A 16,993-nucleotide genomic window follows, 5' to 3' on the forward strand; every position below is an offset into this window, starting at 1 on the left:
CATCCCCTCCACGTTCCCGTCACCTTTTCACCCATGAGCCCCGGTGGGCCAGGGTCTCCAGTGGGTCCAGTACGCCCCTTCGGCCCCTCAGGTCCATCTTCGCCCCTGGAACCAGGAACTCCAACCTCTCCCTGGGTAAGAAGGTTGAAGAGGTGTCAGGGATTGGTGGCATTGGCTGGGCCCCAAGAGGAGAGGTGGGCCCCGGTGAGGCTGAGTAGGGTCCCAGAAGCTACTGCAGGACAGGAAGCCCCACAGAAACAGGAAGAGTGTTGTGACTATTGGGCTGGTGAGATGAAGACTGCAGGGTCAGGCTCTAAGAGGAGAAGAGCACGGGAGATGGGGAATCTGGGGTTTTGGGAACTAGGCTGGTAATTGGGGGCTCCAATATGGAGGAACATCAGGACTTAGCATTGGGGGCCATGTGTGCGTTTCTACTCACCCTGTCACCTTTCACACCCATGTCCCCTTTGAACCCGGGAAAGCCATCCTCGCCCTGAGAAAGACAAGGATGAGAAGTCACCAGAGATGATAGGGGGCAGTCAGGAGATAAAATGAAGCATTTCAGAAAACATGGGTGGAAGGGTAGATTTCAAAGCTGGAGAGCAGTGCAGGGCAGGCTGGATGGAAGGAAGTGGGGGGAAGAGCTGGGCAGAAGAGGTGATAGGGCAGGATGGAGGTGCTGGGTAGCTGGGGGCACATCACTCACCTTTTCACCCTTATGACCCTTTAGACCACGAATTCCATCCACACCCTAGAGTTACAAGGGAGACAGACAGAGAGAGAGAGATTGAGGACGGAGGTTAGGTTGGAAGGATCAAGCTCCTGAGATCTCAGCTGGCTGCCCCGACACAGTCCTTTATCTCCCAGCCTAGTTGTCCATTACCTTAACACCTCGAGGTCCTGGGTATCCTAGAGGACCCTGAGGTCCAGATGGACCCTGGAAGAAGAAAGAAAGGTATCTAAAAAGGGGTGGAGCCCTCAAGGGGTGGAAGAAACAGTAGAGACAACCTTGGAGTCTGGATACCTAGAATACTTCAGAGCCACATGAATGATAAAACAAGGAAATTCCAAGGACTTTGAGGCCCTAGAGTCTGGGTGGAAACTCCCTCAGGGGTGAAAGCAGGTATGGAAGATCTCACCTGGTTTCCTTTGGTTCCAGGGGGACCTTCCTTCCCAGGGTGACCCTGGGGATAGGGAAAGGAGAATGTGACCACTGGCCACTGTCACCTTCCCTGCATGCCTCCCTTTACTTCTTTAACCCAACTTCTCCTTGTGACCCTGATGAAGCCAACTGACCACGGGCAGGCACCACCAGTGGACCCCCCAGTGTGAAGGACACACTGCATAAATGGTCACCAAAGACATCTGGAGGTCATTCACTGGGGTGGAGAGTCAAGTCGAATTTGGATTAAGAGGTGGGCGCCTACTCACCGGAGGTCCATCTGAGCCAGGCATGCCAGGGAGCCCTGGTTTCCCTCGAGGACCCTGCAGGAAGACAAGGAGGCTCAGGGTCACAGGAAGGATCAGATCAGACCATGGCTGAAGTCCTAGCCATACATTTAAGGCTCTTCCTACATCCCTCCAGCACATGCCCTGTCCCTCAAATCACTTAGTCACTTACTTTCTCTCCATGAGGGCCAATGGCACCCTGGGGGCCGGGAAGACCCTACAGGGACAGAGAGAGAGAGAGAGAGAGGTTACAGGGGGCCTCACAGGGGTGGGCTGCTCTCTCCTGTAGCCAACATCCCTGTTCAGGGCATGAGTGGTGGGGCTTGAGACCCTTAATTTCCATCCAAGGTCTGACCCACTGGGGAAGCCCGGATGGGGACAGGTTGCACAGGATGGCTCACCTGGGTTCCAGGAGTGCCCTGTTGTCCAGGAGGTCCTGGCTCTCCCTGGGGTCCCTAAAAACAAGCAACCAGGTAGAGGTCAAAAGAAGATGGGGACAGAACAAACTTAGGGTAGAGACCTGAGTCCCAACAGGGACAGCAGGAGGGCAAGAACCAGAAGCAGGTGGCGGGGGGTGGGGGGGTGGGGGTTGTCAAAATGATCACCAAGGAAACAGGACCTTGGCTAACATTCAGGTGGTGCCTCCATGCCCATTACTCACCAAGCTCCCTTTGGGACCATGGGGACCATCCATGCCTCGGACCCCCTGAAACAGGAGAGGGGCATGAGCAGGCTGGAAGATGGGGCCTGGGCCCTGGGGCCAGGGCCCTGGGCAGACCTGTGGTTTCTGAGAGACCTGGTCATTCCAGAGGGTGGGACGGGGCAGCCTTACATTGGTCAGACCTCCAGATCATCCCAAAGCTAAGCAAACACAGCCAGCCCAGATCTACAGGGCATAGGTCTATGGGTCTGTGGGTTTGTAGGGTTTTGTTTTGTTTTTCTTGAAAAAATGTTTTAAGCTGTGCTCAGAGCCTTTGGCGCACTGTATCATATGACCCTAGAAGGGCACCTGGGCTTAGATGCTGGAGCAGAGCTAGGTCGGGGCAGGGTGGGGGACCTGGAGGTGAGGGAAGAGAGGCAGCTAGGAAGGGTGGAGTGTTGGAAAGGTCAGGGGGTGAGGCCAGGGTCAGGAGTCAAGGATAGTCACATACCGGGGGTCCAGGAATACCAGGTGGGCCTTTGGGGCCCAGGAGACCTCGAGGTCCCTGCAATAAGGTGAGGGGAAGATATGGTATGTGTGGGAAAGAGATAATGGGTCCCTCCTGTGTCCATACCCCTCCCCTGGCAGCCCCCAGAGCCAACCCCAACCCAACCCCCTCTCACCGACTCTCCAGGCAGTCCCCGAGGCCCAATCTCCCCATCATCTCCCTGGAGGAGGAGGACATAGTAAATCAGCTTCACCCTCCACACTTCTCCCATACCGAGCCCCTGTCCTGGCCACAATACTTACCCGCTCTCCATCCTCACCAGGTGGGCCAGGAAGGCCCTGGGCACCAGTATCACCCTGGAAAATGGGGTGTAAGAGGTAAGGACCCCAGAGCCCCCAGTACAGCCAGACACTGACCCTCTTAAATTAACCAACTAGTTTCATCCATTAAGCTCCTGCTGGCATGCTCAGCCTCCTTCACTCACCTTGAGATCCCTCCTCTACACCACTCCATAGAAAGTTCACCCCCTCATCACTCACAATGCATTACCCCCAAGATACTCACCCTGTGTCCCTTCTCTCCAGGTAGCCCTGGGAGTCCATCAAAACCTCGGTCACCCTAGGGAAAGAGGGGCAGGCCTAATGAGGTCCCAGCCGCTTTCCCACCCCATCCACCCCTACTGTGTCCTGCATGGAGAGGTGCCACTTCATGGGAAACCTTGGTCACCCCAAAGAAACAAATAAGCTTAGATGGGGCTGAAGTCACAGGCATCAGAAAGGGACCCATGCCTGGTACCTTCACTCCAGGCTCTCCAGGCATTCCTCGGGCTCCATCAGCACCTGCTCGGCCCTAGGGATGCAAAGCAAGGCTCAGAGCAAACAGAGGCACAGTCCCCCACACTCCGATCCCTGTCTCCTACCGATACCCACCACACCCCACTCACCCTTCGCCCAGCCTTGCCAGGAGGGCCTGAGAGGCCTTGAGGTCCTCTGGGGCCCTGGGGAGGGAGAGTCAGGAGCAGGGTTAAAGAGCATGGACCAAAAGGGAGGCACTGGATGGGGGAATCAGATGGGTGGGACTTGTCACCTGAGGTCCTAGGTCTCCAGATTCTCCCTTCAGGCCAGGGCTCCCAGGTTGTCCCTGGGACAAAGAAGAGAGGTTGGCTAAGTTGAAGGACACACCCAACAAGGACTTCAAAGCCCTCCCCAAAAGTAGCAAAATAACTTTCAAACTGGTCCCTTTCCAGAACTCTCCATACCCACACACACAAATAAAGAACTCCCTATCCCAATACCCAACTCACTCACCAAGGGTCCAGGGCGGCCTGTGTATCCCATGGGGCCAGGGGGTCCCCGGAGCGCCAGCTACGGGAGCAGGGGACACAGTACAGCTGAGGAAGAGGCAGCAGGAGAACTCCCAACCCCAGTACACCCTCCAAATTCACCCCTTCACTCCTAATCCTCACTTTACGGTCTTGGATTCTCCCCAACCTCCCTCAGCTCCAAATCAACCCAGACCTTGCCCTACCCCACATTGACTCCAACCTACCCTTCCAACCCCTCCTAAAGTCTTCACTTGCTCTCCATATCCCTCCCTTCACCAAGATCCCTTCTAGCCTTGCTCACCCGTGCCTGCTGCAGAATCGCCTGGGCCTGAGCCTCCTGGGCTGCCACCACAGGACCCTTGTCACCCCCACCACTGCCAAACCGGAACTGAGGGGTAGAGAGAAAGAAAGGTCCAGATTCTCTCCCAGGAAACCCATGTGACCCTCCCAGCCCAAGGCTTCATCCAACACTTCTGCCCCATCTCCCAGGTTCAGGGATACCTCCCACCCCATACCCTCCTCGAGTGTCTCCATGGAAGGTTTTGGAGAATCATGCAGCAGTTTTCAGAAACTCTACTCCTGTCTTCCTCCCCCACTCTCTGGCTTCTTCCTCTAGAAAAACTCTCCTTTGGTTCTAGAGTCCCTGAAACATAGGGTTTTCTGCCCAGTTCTAGATGATCCATGTTTTGTTCTAGGTCATCTAATGAGGCCTAGTCCATCCAACCCAAAGATCAATTTCTTTGTGTTGATGTTCTTTAGAGATTCCTCCTTAGTTTCCTGGTCTCCTGGTTTTTGGTGATAGAACACAGTTCTCCTGCTGTTCCCATTCCAAACCGCAGAAGACAACTCACTGGGAGCATAAGAGATGTGCCAGGAGGGCCAGGTGCCCCATCTGATCCAGGGAGTCCTGCCCGGCCAGGGGGGCCCTGGAATAGGGAGAAAATGAACATAGGTGAGAGTTAGGGAATGTTAATGTTAGGGTCCTGGCATCATTATAAGAGCCTCTTACAGAATAAATATAGACTTATTTACATCTTTCCTAAACCCCCCCACCCCATACAGAAAATGAGAGTGAGACACCAGATTACTCCCCTCTGTAACCAGAGCCTGTCCTCCTTTCTGGGTGTTAGGGAGCACCCTTGTTCATTAATCAGCTAGCTAATGAGGAACTGCTGAGCTTGGTGCCCTGTTGGGTACTAGAGGCTCCACTGAAGTCCTACACAAACACAGAGACACACAGACACAGAGGCTACTCTCTTACCCTCTCGCCAGGGTCTCCAACTGGGCCTGGGTTGCCCTGGATGCCAGGGGGACCAATCAACCCCTGAGGAACAAAAAACAAGTGAGTCAGCTGAGGGCATTCAGATAGAAGAGGGATATGTGGCTGCGGGGTGGTCTCTATAAAAGAGATTTGAGGATCTGGGAAGCTTTGGAAGGATTCTCCAGAGTTCTGAGAAGGAGGCCTGGGTATATGTGGGGGAAGGCATAGGTGAGTGTGTAAGAAGGGTCTCTGAGAAAAGGCTAATGGGTCACAACTACACTTACCGCAGGGCCTTCTGGGCCAGGAGGCCCCTCGACTAGCATTCCCTGTAGAGTCAAAGGTTAAAAGTCAGAGACTACAGGGCTAGCACCCCCACCTCCTTTTCCTCTTCCCCCTGCCTTTAGTGACTAACAGTGACTTACAGGCTCCAGCACTGCGGGTTCTCCCTTCTCTCCCTTCAGCCCTCGGGGTCCATGGGCAGCCTGAAGGAGACACACATGTAACCCCCAGTGGGGCCTGTGAGCAGCCAGGACACCAGGGCTGCCCCCATCCCAACTCCCACCTTCCTTCTCTCTCAGATCCTCTGGAGACCTCTCCAACCCTACGTATAAAATCCCCCAGCCCTCCCCTAAGACTCCCTCTTCACAGACCACTCAGGCCTTCCAAGGAGACCACAGGGCTCTCCACCTCCCAATTCGCAGTCCCATCTTAGCAAATAAACTTCCTCATATCCTTGTGGACCTCTTTCAGGAAGGTCTTCACACCCTTCCTGGAATCCCAAACCCTTCAACCTTCCCATACTCTCTTCTGGAGAACTTTACCCTATTCCCCAAACTCCCTCTGAGTCCAGGAATCCTTAGAACTTTAAGAAACTATCAACTTCCTCCACCTTACTGCAAGCCACCAAATAAGCATTTCTCTAAGATTGTGGATTGATTTTTATTGGGGTTTAAAGGGAGGCCATGAATCCATATAAGAATCTGATATAAGGGATCCCTGGGTGGTGCAGCAGTTTGGCGCCTGCATTTGGCCCAGGGCGCAATCCTGGAGACCAGGGATCGAATCCCACGTCGGGCTCCCAGTGCATGGAGCCTGCTTCTCCCTCTGCCTGTGTCTCTGCCTCTCTCTCTCTCTCTCTCTCTCTCTCTCATAAATAAATAAAAAATTAAAAAAAAAGAATCTGATATAATCCATGAAGTCTTTTCCAGGAAAGAAAAAGTATATGCCCTTATGCACAGAATTTTTCTTAGAATTTCAAGGGGCTCACAAGTTAAAAACTCTCCAGAAATTAAACATCCATACTGTAAGAGAATTGGAGGGCAGTCCCTACTGATATCCCAAACTCAGATCTCATAACTAGTTTTTGGAAAAATATAGCTCTTGGGCTGTTGCTTAAGCCCCAGAACAGACTCCCTAGTTCCCCTCCCAGCAAGGATACTACACTCTTCATCTGGCCCTCATTTATATTCCAAACCCAACTAGTTCTTTCTTTTTCATACTTCTCAGATGCCCACCCCCAACACTAAGGCCAGAACCAAAATAAGGATGGGAAGAATGGAAATTACTCTCCACCACTCTCCAACTCTCCCAACAAAGATCTTCAGAATGTCCCCTCCACCTCCATCCTGACCCAACAGCAATGATGAATTTCCAAACTCCCCCATATCCCAGATCAACCCCAAATTTCCAGAAGGCAGCAAAAGGGAAAGGCAGCATAGAGTCAGGGTGGCAATATTAGAGAAGGGAAGTGTAGGGTGAGGTAGTAGGGTAGAGGAGGCAGCTCTAATTGCAAGGCAAGCAAAAGATGAATGGAATAGGCAGGAAATATTCCAACTGAGATGAAGTGGTTGAAGACATGGAAAACAATTAAGGGAGACATTTCAAAGGGACAAACACTTGGAAGCAAAAATGAGGTCAGGGCCAAGAAAAATTAAACATGGCCAAGAGGGCTAGAAAATGAACTAGACAAACAGGAAGTGGCTGGACAGACAGGAAGCAGCCAAGAAAAGAGGATCCAGGAAGTGGACCTTCAACAACAACATGGCTACCATGACCAAGAGAAAGAAGAAAGCTCACAAAACAGACAAAAAGTGACTCCTGGAGAGGGGATTATGACAATGAAAGGCAATTCTTCCAGAAAACACAAACATTAAGGCTAGTACACAGAGGAAATAGCCATGATAAATATCTAGGCCCGTAATGGAAACTTCATGATTTGGATGTCCTGAAACACACAGGAAGTGGCTTATTAGCAAAGGAAATTGTTACAAGACAGCATGAAAAACTAGAGCCAAAACATAAATAAGTCCCTTTCAGTACAAACTGTCACAGTCACCAAGATGGATGCCATGGCCAAGAAAGACAGGAAAGGACAGACAGGGAGTGGCCTATCAGTTAGAAAACGTGACATAGGAAGTTAGAATATTTGACAGCAACATGGATAAGAAACTGTTTTTATTAAGAAGAAATGATGGGGACAGATTGACAATGGACAAAAAGTAGGGGCTTATTGACCAAAAGCTTTATGAAATACAGTTTGGTTAAGATAGAAAGTGGCCAAGAAAGACAGGAAGTGGCCATAGAATTAAAAAAGAAAAAAAAAATCCCAATTGCCCTGGGCGGAGGGATCCACAAAGTGATACAGGGCAAGATATTTGGCGAGGGAAAGCAGGAAGTTATCCTTTTAAGCAACATATACATCTTACATGAACAGAAAATGGCAAGTCATCAATGGGAAGTAGCTTGCAGCCAACAGACATTAATCAGAAACAACAGGAAGCAATTCTTACAGCTCCCACTGGAGATCAAGAATGGAAGAGGAGCTCCTTTCACTTACGGCTCCCAAGGGGGCTGTCTCCGCAGACAAGGCAGGGCCAAGCTCCGTCTCCTCACGATAATCATCCCCATAGCCATAGGTGTAATCGTAGGGCCCTGCTGGGGGGTCTGTGCCACCCTCCCCATATTCCTCTGTCAGGAACCTGTCGGCTGTGGAGGGGACCTGGAGATCTGTCTGCTCCTTCCCGGGGATGGGGAGGGAGAGGGGTAGATGGGGGCATTAGGGCTGAGAGGAGGTTTTCCCTGGACCCCGATGGTGTGGCAATTTCTGGCCCAAAGGATTCTGGGGGTAACTGGGACCAGAGATTTTCTCCCAAGAAGATCAAGGGAAGTGGTTGTATAGAAAGGGGAGGGCCATCAAAGGCCTGAAATGAGGAGGGATGCCCCCAAAATTGGGCCTGGAAGGAAGAAATGATGAATTACAAGTAGGAAGAAGGGTGGCCGGAGGGCTGGACACAGAGTAGACAGACAGTCTGCGGAGACAAGGGAATCCAGAGAATAATCAAAGAAATGGAGGGAAAAAACAGAGAAGAAAAAAAGTGATAACAGCACTGGACAGCAGATAACTCCTGGGAAGAAAAATATGATAAAAACACCAACATGGGAAGGAGGTTGTCCCAGAATCAAAGAATAATGGCAGGAGACATGGACACTGAAGAAAAATGGCTGTACTTAGAAAGACAAGCAGACCAATAGGTCTGGAGTGACTAGAAGGCCACAAATGGAGATGACAAAGAGCCCTCCGGCCAGAGGAAGGGCTGATTCACCAAGATATCATGGGGCAAGGGGGGTGGGTCACAGATGCCCACTGCCCCCAGCTGGGGTGAAGGTGGGGGATGGAGTTACCTCCTCAGGGGATGGCAAGGGACTTGATTCCAGGATTCCTTCCTCTTCACCTGGGGTGGGGTCCTAACCCCAAGGAGAGTGGGGAGAAGAGTAACATGGGGTGGAAAGGAAGGAGAGAGGTTAGCGGGAGGGGAGGCAAAGCAGCATCTTGTCCCCCACCGTGCGCAGTATCTGTCTGTACTGGGGGGTGGGGGCAATCTCAGATCTTGCAGCCCCTTTGGAGGGGGGACAGTTTGGGGAGAGTAAATCTCCAGGTCATAGACACAGATGTGTCTGGGGACACAGATCTGGATGCCCCAGCTCTACCTGCCAGTAACCGCTTCCTCTGGACCTGGGGTGGGGCCTGGGCAGTGGGGGGAAGATGCCTGCCAAGCTGGGCATCGGAAGGGGGTAGTCAAGTGCCGTGCTGGGCCAGAACCTCCAATTCTAGAGGACCTCCGGCCTGGTGAGGGGGGCGCCTGCCAGGCTGCTGATCTCTTGGTAGGCTTTCTGGGAGGGGTCCGACACCCCCTGGGGGAGGGGGAGCCCTGCGGTTGGGGCTTGATGGCCTCTGCAGCAGAGAGACATGGGAAGGGGCAGTGAGGAAACTCCCATAATCTAAATAAATGATGTCTCTCCCTACATGTTAAGAGGGAAGGAAGGTGTCTTAGGAGATCTTTACAAGGGGTGATGGGAGAAAGGGAAGAAATTAAGGGGTCCCTCATGTTTACCTGATAATCAGGGGTCGTCTCTGTAGTCATCACATCGTAATAGGGGGTCTCGTAGTTATAGTAGAAAGACTCAGTGGACTAGGATTTGGGAAAGGGCAATGGGAATAGTAGGAAGAGGTAGGAGTGTAAGGGTGAGGAGAGGGAGACAAGGGGATGGTGTGGGAGTTTGGACATAGGGTAGGAGTTGGGGATGAAAGGAGAGGTTAGGGGTCAGGAGAGAGAAGAGGAGAGGTAGAAAGGAGGGGGTGGGTCCCACATGTGGGACAGAAGCAGACATGATTAAGAGATTGACCTTCCAAACTTCAGACCACTGATCCCAGATCATATCTGTCACCCTAACCATCTGGAACCCGAGCCTCCTCCTTCCCCCTCTCCCCAGCCCTTTACCCTGTACCTTCCCATGAATTCCATAGAATTCCACAGAATTCCACAGGCCCAGCACTCTTTCAAGATTTTCCCTATCTCCTGCTCCTCCCCATTTCTCCTCCTAAGTCTTACCATTTCAACTTTTCTCCCTTGTTCTGTCTCTCCCATCCTCTGTCCCTGCATCTTATCCCACACACACAATGCCTCCCAGTCTCTTAATCCAAAAAAAGGGACGGGAAACCCAAGGACACAGTTACAGAAAAGAATGGCAAAGGAAAGAAGACATGAGCAGGGGACACAGCTCCCAGCCATGGATTCTTTCATAATGACTCTTTTTATTTTTTATTGAAAATAAAAAGGTTGATGAATGAGGACTGGGAGGAGGAGTGGTGGTTGGAAGAGGGAGGCATGGTTGGAGAGTGGCTCTAATGGAGGGGAGGACAGGAGCCCAAAATAGGATGAGGAGCTCTGAGACATTGGGGGAATTCCCTGGGGAGGTGTCTGGGTGCCTTCCCTCCCTGGAGTGTGCTGTAGTCTGGGGTTCACCCAGCTCCCTCACCTGTCGCTGAGGTTCCTGGTTTTGTGGCCTATGAAGTCTTGATGGCTGCTGCTTTGGAGATCTCTGGGCTCTGTGTTTCTGAGGTTTCTCCCTCCAAGCCCCCTCACACTCCAGCTCCTTCTGTTCACAGGATTCATAGGCAGCTTGTACCCCTGGGACAATGACAAGCTCCTGGATGTCACCCTGCAAAGACATGAGGAAGGAACATCAATGGAGGGAGGCAGAGGAGGGTTCAGAAATAGACAGAGGGTTAAATCTGGAACAAGGGCTACCAGCCCATCCTAGGTAAAACAACATAATGGGAGAAGATCATTATCAGCCCTCCCATGTACATAGCCCTTTTCAGTTTTCAAAGGACCTTCTCATCCATGATCCCACTGGACCTTCACCACAACTGGGTAAATCAGTAGGGCAAGGATATTTATGCCTATTGTTTGATATATTCCACTCAGGAAAGCTCAGAGAGACAATGACTGGCACAAGGTCGCTTGCAATGATGGACTCAGACTAGAAATTCAAATATTCCAACTCTAAATCCAACATTGTTTGCCTATCCCCGGCCCCTTGTGGTAATGCATGAAACTTTCCAGAAGGCTTCTGAAAACAGTGTCCCAGCCTTACTTGCTTGAACCTTCCAATGGCTGAAATGATGAGAATTCTCGGGACCTCTAGAAATGGGGGAGAGGGAAGCCACTTTTGAATTCCAATGGCATTTATCTGTGCCCACATGTGGTGCTTAGCACACCTTGCCTTATATTATAGTTTGGAGTTATTGTCTCATCTTCAAAGAGGACCTGGGAGCTCCTGAGGATGACAGAGATCTTACAGTATTCTTCTGTGTTCCCTCTTGAGACTGGGACAGCAAGTATTCAAAGAATATTGACTAGCGAGGTGGGTGGATGGATGGATGGATGGATGGGGCTCAGATGCATGACTGACTGAATGGGAGGGTTAATGGATGGTGAATGAATGAATGAGAGGGTTGGTGGGTAGATAAATGGAGGTATGGAGTAGAGAGAACAGATTGATAGGTAGGTAGATGGGTGGAAGTGAATATGTGAATGAATAAATGAATGAATGAATGAATAAACAGATGGGGAGTGCGTGGGTGAATGAGGGGACGGATGAATACATGCATCCTCATATGCATGGGTAGATGGGCTAGATGGGTGGATGAATGATTGAATAAATGGATGGGTTAAAGGTGAATAGATTGACGGATGAGTGAAGAAGAAAGTGGCTGGGCAGAGGAAAATGGGCAATGGGTGGATACAAACTTGAATGCTTGATTGGTGGGTAAGTGCATAAATGGGTGGGTGGATTTTAGATGAGTACATGAATGGGTGGGTGTAGATAGAGAGATTAGTTGAAGGGATAAATGGATAGGTGGACTGATGAAGACAGCTGTCCTGCCATAGAAGTGGGTGCCTAATTCTCCTACAGAGAAAATTAGCCTTGAGGATAGAAAATGGAAATATAAATTCATGAGAGCTCAAATGAAGGGCCAGGGTATAAGAAGATGGAGACCTGGGGCCAGAAGGGGAATAGACACAATATATGGGATAAGAAATCACTCTGTTCTCTGTTCTGGTTACCTCAAACACTTCTTCATCCAGGATACGGGCACCAAAGATAATCACTCCATGGGTGTCCAACAATGGACGAGCACTTCGGGGGAGAGGCCGGGTGACTCGCTTCTTGCAGTCAACTATGAGAGTGACAGACTGGCCCTTCACAGCCACAGCCACACGGTGCCACCTGGTCATGGGGGGTGGGGGAGTGGTTCAAGTGACTGAGGGGGTGGGCTCAACAGGGCCAGAGAACAGTTAGTTGATGGAGAGGTTGGAGCCAAGGATAACGATAATAGGAATCACAGTAGCTACTATTTATTGAGTGTTTACAATGCACCAGGCAATACTTTTCTCATTTGATTCTCGTGATCCTACCATCCCTATTTTATAGCCATAGAAACTGAGGCTTAAAAAAGTTAACTTGCCCAAGGCACAGGCTAGTACCACATGCAAGGATCTAAACTCTGAAGTCCAAACCCTAAACCAACAATGTCTGAACTTTGGGCAGTAGGTAGATGAGGTGCGGCCAAAAGGGTTGGCAGGGTTTCCTAGTGTAGGGACTGGGTGTTCTGGGGCAGTGGCCAGAGGGGAGCTCCCGAAGGGGCAGTGCAGGCAGACCAGAGGAGCAAACTGACTTACTTGCCATCTGCTAGGCTGAGGCCTCGGAAGACTGGCTGAGCTGGGGGTTGAGGCCGTCCAGTCTGGTCCTCATACAGGAAGCGGAAGGGTCGGCCAAGCTCCAGGCCCAGCTGTTGGACACCCTGGGCACTGTAGAGTGTCAGGAGGGGAGCCTGAAGGCCAGGACGGGTCCGGACAGCAGTCAGCAATGAGAAATCTTTGGGAAAACCTCCTGGTACCCGAAAGAGACACAACCAGGTGCAATGAGAGCAAAAAGAGCCATAAAACCCTCCCCTCCTGGTGTCTGATTCTAGACCCCACCCCGTGACCTTGCCCCAGCTCTCTCTATTCCACCATGTCACCCATACCTGGGAAGAGCTGGCGGGTGGGTGCACTGAGCTGGGCAGGTCGGGACACTCGGTAGGCCACATCAGCCGGACAGATGCCTCTGGCCCTCCGGACGCCATCAGGAAGGGAGGGGAACCTCAGGGCCCTGAGCACATCCACAGGGGGTGCACCTGGGAAAGTCCATGAGAGTCAGGAAAAGGGACACATCCTCAGGAGGGCCAAGACATGGGGACATTTGGAGTCTGGAACTCAACCTCCTAGGGCTCAAGCTCTCTGAAGGCAAAGGTCACCTCTCCCTTAACTTGCCTCTGAATGGGCTCTGAGTGGATGGGAATCGAGAGTCACCTGGAAGAGGGTGGCACTACCTGTGTATTCAGCTCCACATGGCCCTCTGCCTCCCAGTGTGTCTCGCTCAGTCTCTCCCTATCTCTGTCTTTCAAACTATGAATCCTCTCTACTCTCCACCATCCCCCCTTCTCTCTCACTCTTCCTGTCTCTGGCTCTGTAGATCTTCCTCTCTCCCTGTGTCTTCTGGTTTCGTCCACCTCTCTTACACTCTGTCTGTGCTTTTCTCTTCCCTTTCTCCCTCTCTCACTCCCTCTCCATATCTCTGGGTCTCTGGCCTCCTTCCCGTATCTCCAGCAGAAACAACATCTGGGAAATCGATCATCCTGGGCATAGGAGGTGCAGAGGGACCACCAGGCAGAGTGGAGAGGCAGACCTATGGGGATGGGGCTTCAAGCTGCTTCAGTTCCCGCATTTGGGGAGTTGGGGACAACTCTGACCATGCTGAGGAAAGAGATAGCAGAAAGAGCCACCCCAGGAGCCTATACCCCTGGCTCAGGAGATGGGCTGGGGGGGGGGGGCGGGGGCAGAGGGGAGGACTGAAGCTGCCACGAGGAGCCGGAGCAGGTCCAGGGCCCCAAGCCACACATCTGTGGATCCCATCAGAGTCCTTGCCCAAAACCAGGCAAGCTCCCCACACCTGGAACTTCAACACTGCCCCCCCCCCCAACTCTTGGATCCAAAGATTCAAGACCCAGGGTATCTGTCCTATCCAGCTAGAATTCAGCTTCCTCAGGCTCAAACTCCCTGGAAGACAAAGGTCACCTTTCCCTCTCTTGTTCCTCCATACACCCACTCCTCACACCATCAGCTCCAGATTGGAAAAATCCCAGAGAAAGTCCAGCAAAATTTTCATAGAAGCACAGGGTGGGCAGGGCAGGGGCCAGAGCGATCAGAAGAGTAGGGCTGGGTGGGGTGGGTGAGGTGCAGCAGAGAGGCAGAGAAAAGGCCCTTTGAGTCCAGGAGCTGGGAAACCACGGCCTTGCCCTCCCCTTCACCACCACCCCGCCTCGCCCTAGCCTGGCCCCTGAGTGTGGCAGCTCCACAAACACCAACACACAAGGGCCGCTTTGAGAGAGGAAGGGTGAGTGAGACAGAGACAGAGACTCACAGAGACCCCAGGCCAAAGAGACCTCAGAGCCCCCGCCCCTTCACCAAATCCCACAGGAGTATGGTTCCATCCTATAGACGATCTACCCACAGGTCTGCCCACCCATCTGCCAACCTCAAGCCACATATGTGCCCCACTGGCTCTGGCCTCAATCTGTCCCACGGGCTCCCCACTGGTAGCCCCATCTCCCCCATCAGTCTACCTTTGCCCCATTTTTTTACTCTTATGAATTCCACAGTAGCCCATTTCCCTGTAGAGTCCCATCTCTGGCCACTCAGCCCCAAAATAAGAGAATCATCTCAGCCATGCCAAGCCTCCATGCTAGAGGATTCCTTTCCTCCCTAAGAAAGGCTCCAAGAATCCACAGACATCACACGCTTCAATTTCCTGTCCCTTAGTCTCATGCTCCTTGCATCTTGGAAGTTCTTCCTCCTGTGATCTAATCTAAATCCTTTATGCTGCTATTCTGACCATTTTCTCTCCAGAAGAGAGAAGAAATGAATAGTGGAGTTATACGCAAATCAGCTGGAGGCAAATCAGCTTCCAGCATTGCCAGGAGTGGGAGGTTAGCTCCTGCCTGCCTAGGACCAAGGCGCTCCCAGCCCCCTGCTGTCTGGCATCAAATCCCTTACCTAGGTCCCAGGACTTCTGGATCCTGAGAAAAAAGAAGGAAAATATTGGGATGTGGACACCGGGGTCCCAGGGGAGCCCTGCTGGCCAGAGGGGGAGGGGTGAGGCAGGAATGCAAAGAGTTGGCTCCCGCCTCAGACACCTGATCCCAGCCTGTCCAGCGGCCGTCCTGTTGGCAGCCAGCCCCAGTGCTCCCCAGAGCCAGCCGCGTGGCAGCATCGAGGGCACAGGGAGGGGGAAGGGGATCCTATCGGGGAAGCCAGGGGGACAAATAGTCCAGGCGTCCCTTCTTTCCTTACTTACTGCTCTGCTCTGACCCACAGATGCTCCTCCCCTCTCACCCCAGACATAGAAAGCCCAGAAGACACACACACAATCCTCACCCTTCAACACTGACATCTGCCTCCTCACCCCAGCATCAGCTGGACTTCACCAGCACTGGCCATCTTCGGCTCTCCCTGGAGTCCCTCAGCATCCAGTCCCACTCTTTAAGGTGAGCCTCCACCTTTCAGCCTTACCTGCTCTGGCCCAGTCACTGCAAGGAGGCAAAGAGATCCCTACCGTGGTTCCAAGGTGACCTGCCCTCCAGCCTGGATCCTTGGCCCCCAAAATCCCCTTCTTAAACTGAAAACCTGGCCCCCAGCATCAGCTGTCCCCTAGCCAGGGGTTACTGAGAGCTACCGCCTGACTCTGAGGATCCAGCGCCGGGACTCCTCTTACCTGCCCAGGCAGGGACTACGCTCAGCCCCAGCACCAGCGGTACCAGCAGGAAGAGGTGATGGCAGCGGCTGCACCGCTCCATGGCTTGCGACCCTAACGCCGGGTCCCAGGGACCTAGGGGGGGCCAGAGGCGCTGTACGGCCCAAGGCTGACAAGGGAGAAAAGCAGGCTTTGAGCCTCGGACGCTGGGGTCCCGTAGAGATCAGGGGCTGTCGGGTAGCAACAGCTCTCAGTGGCCCAGCTCCATGCAACCGGGCGCCGTCGGGGCTTCAGCACTGCTCCTTCCTCAGTGGCCGCCGCTCCTGTGTGTCCCCGGCCACCCCTGCGGCCCAGAGCCCCCACCCCGCCCCCGTCCCTGGCCCAGCCCCCGCCTCCAGCCGCCCGCCCACAGGCACCGAGGGGAAACCCCACCCTCGATCTCCACCTGGTTTGGGGTGGGGGGACAGGAGCCCTCGTTCCCTGCCCCTCGGGCTGCTTTCCTCTGCTCCTTGCAGACTGAATGGCCTGTACCCAAGATTACCTTTTTGGGAACCCCAATATCTCTTCCCCGGCCCCTTCCTTTTCTAGGACCCAGACCTCCAGTCGAAGCCCCCACCTCAACTCCCTCCCACCTGGCTGCCCAGAGCCTCTTTTCAGCAGTCCTGGGCGGGACTTAGGACACAGTGGGAGGGGAGAGGCGGGCCTGGGGGGGTCTCTCTCTCCCCCCCAATCAAGTCTCCATAATTACTTCCTTTCGCCCCGCCCAGTGTAATTACAGGGGTGGCCTGGGATGGGGTATTTATAGACAAGGCTATAGATAGCAATGGGGTACCTGCTACCCGACAGCTGCGAGTGGTGGGGAGCGGGGCAGGTGGTTACAGGGGAAGCGGGGAGGGGGGGGGGTGCGGCGTGGGGGCGGTGAGAGCCAGACGCTGGACAGCCCGCCACGCACAGGATAATCAGGTCCAAGGAGATGAAGAGGGCGGCGGCGGGAGGAGGCCAGGGAGTCCGGGAGCCCAGGTGGCAAGGGACCCCGCGGAGAGACGAGGGGCCGTCGAAGCTAGCTGGAAGAGCGCGGGGAACAGGGTCACTCGGGGACGAGACGCCGGTCCGGGCGGGCAATGCCTGAGGGGGCCTCCGCTCTCCGCACCCAGCGCGCCCCCACCGACGGGC

General features: G+C 53.2%; 1 protein-coding gene across 4 annotated transcripts in view; it reads right to left on the reverse strand.

Moving 5' to 3' along the window:
• COL11A2 (collagen type XI alpha 2 chain) overlaps positions 1 to 16,665 on the reverse strand; it is a 29,619-nt gene extending 12,954 nt beyond the window's left edge. Inside the window, exons 1-31 of one of the 4 annotated variants that reach the window (XM_055329843.1) lie at positions 16,266 to 16,665; positions 15,842 to 15,989; positions 13,056 to 13,205; positions 12,709 to 12,919; positions 12,094 to 12,256; positions 10,499 to 10,681; positions 9,574 to 9,651; positions 8,864 to 8,926; positions 8,019 to 8,198; positions 5,605 to 5,664; positions 5,467 to 5,508; positions 5,183 to 5,245; positions 4,773 to 4,847; positions 4,223 to 4,309; positions 3,905 to 3,961; positions 3,684 to 3,737; positions 3,541 to 3,594; positions 3,393 to 3,446; positions 3,162 to 3,215; positions 2,900 to 2,953; positions 2,773 to 2,817; positions 2,601 to 2,654; positions 2,111 to 2,155; positions 1,851 to 1,904; positions 1,622 to 1,666; positions 1,432 to 1,485; positions 1,140 to 1,184; positions 884 to 937; positions 707 to 751; positions 440 to 493; positions 24 to 131 (exon numbers count right to left, since the gene is read on the reverse strand). In XM_055329843.1, the coding sequence (XP_055185818.1) occupies positions 24 to 131; positions 440 to 493; positions 707 to 751; positions 884 to 937; positions 1,140 to 1,184; positions 1,432 to 1,485; positions 1,622 to 1,666; positions 1,851 to 1,904; positions 2,111 to 2,155; positions 2,601 to 2,654; positions 2,773 to 2,817; positions 2,900 to 2,953; positions 3,162 to 3,215; positions 3,393 to 3,446; positions 3,541 to 3,594; positions 3,684 to 3,737; positions 3,905 to 3,961; positions 4,223 to 4,309; positions 4,773 to 4,847; positions 5,183 to 5,245; positions 5,467 to 5,508; positions 5,605 to 5,664; positions 8,019 to 8,198; positions 8,864 to 8,926; positions 9,574 to 9,651; positions 10,499 to 10,681; positions 12,094 to 12,256; positions 12,709 to 12,919; positions 13,056 to 13,205; positions 15,842 to 15,923 (2,367 nt within the window). In that variant the 5' untranslated portion in view covers positions 15,924 to 15,989; positions 16,266 to 16,665. Of the gene's footprint in view, positions 1 to 23; positions 132 to 439; positions 494 to 706; positions 752 to 883; positions 938 to 1,139; positions 1,185 to 1,431; positions 1,486 to 1,621; positions 1,667 to 1,850; positions 1,905 to 2,110; positions 2,156 to 2,600; positions 2,655 to 2,772; positions 2,818 to 2,899; positions 2,954 to 3,161; positions 3,216 to 3,392; positions 3,447 to 3,540; positions 3,595 to 3,683; positions 3,738 to 3,904; positions 3,962 to 4,222; positions 4,310 to 4,772; positions 4,848 to 5,182; positions 5,246 to 5,466; positions 5,509 to 5,604; positions 5,665 to 8,018; positions 8,199 to 8,863; positions 8,927 to 9,573; positions 9,652 to 10,498; positions 10,682 to 12,093; positions 12,257 to 12,708; positions 12,920 to 13,055; positions 13,206 to 15,841; positions 16,126 to 16,265 lie in introns of those variants that run through there. The other 3 variants (XM_055329844.1, XM_055329845.1, XM_055329846.1) reach the window with 3 other exon arrangements.
• Positions 16,666 to 16,993: the final 328 nt, after the last annotated feature.

The sequence above is a fragment of the Nyctereutes procyonoides genome, unplaced genomic scaffold (genome assembly GCF_905146905.1).
Source record: "Nyctereutes procyonoides isolate TBG_1078 unplaced genomic scaffold, NYPRO_anot_genome, whole genome shotgun sequence".
In the NCBI taxonomy this organism is placed as follows: Eukaryota; Metazoa; Chordata; class Mammalia; order Carnivora; family Canidae; genus Nyctereutes; species Nyctereutes procyonoides.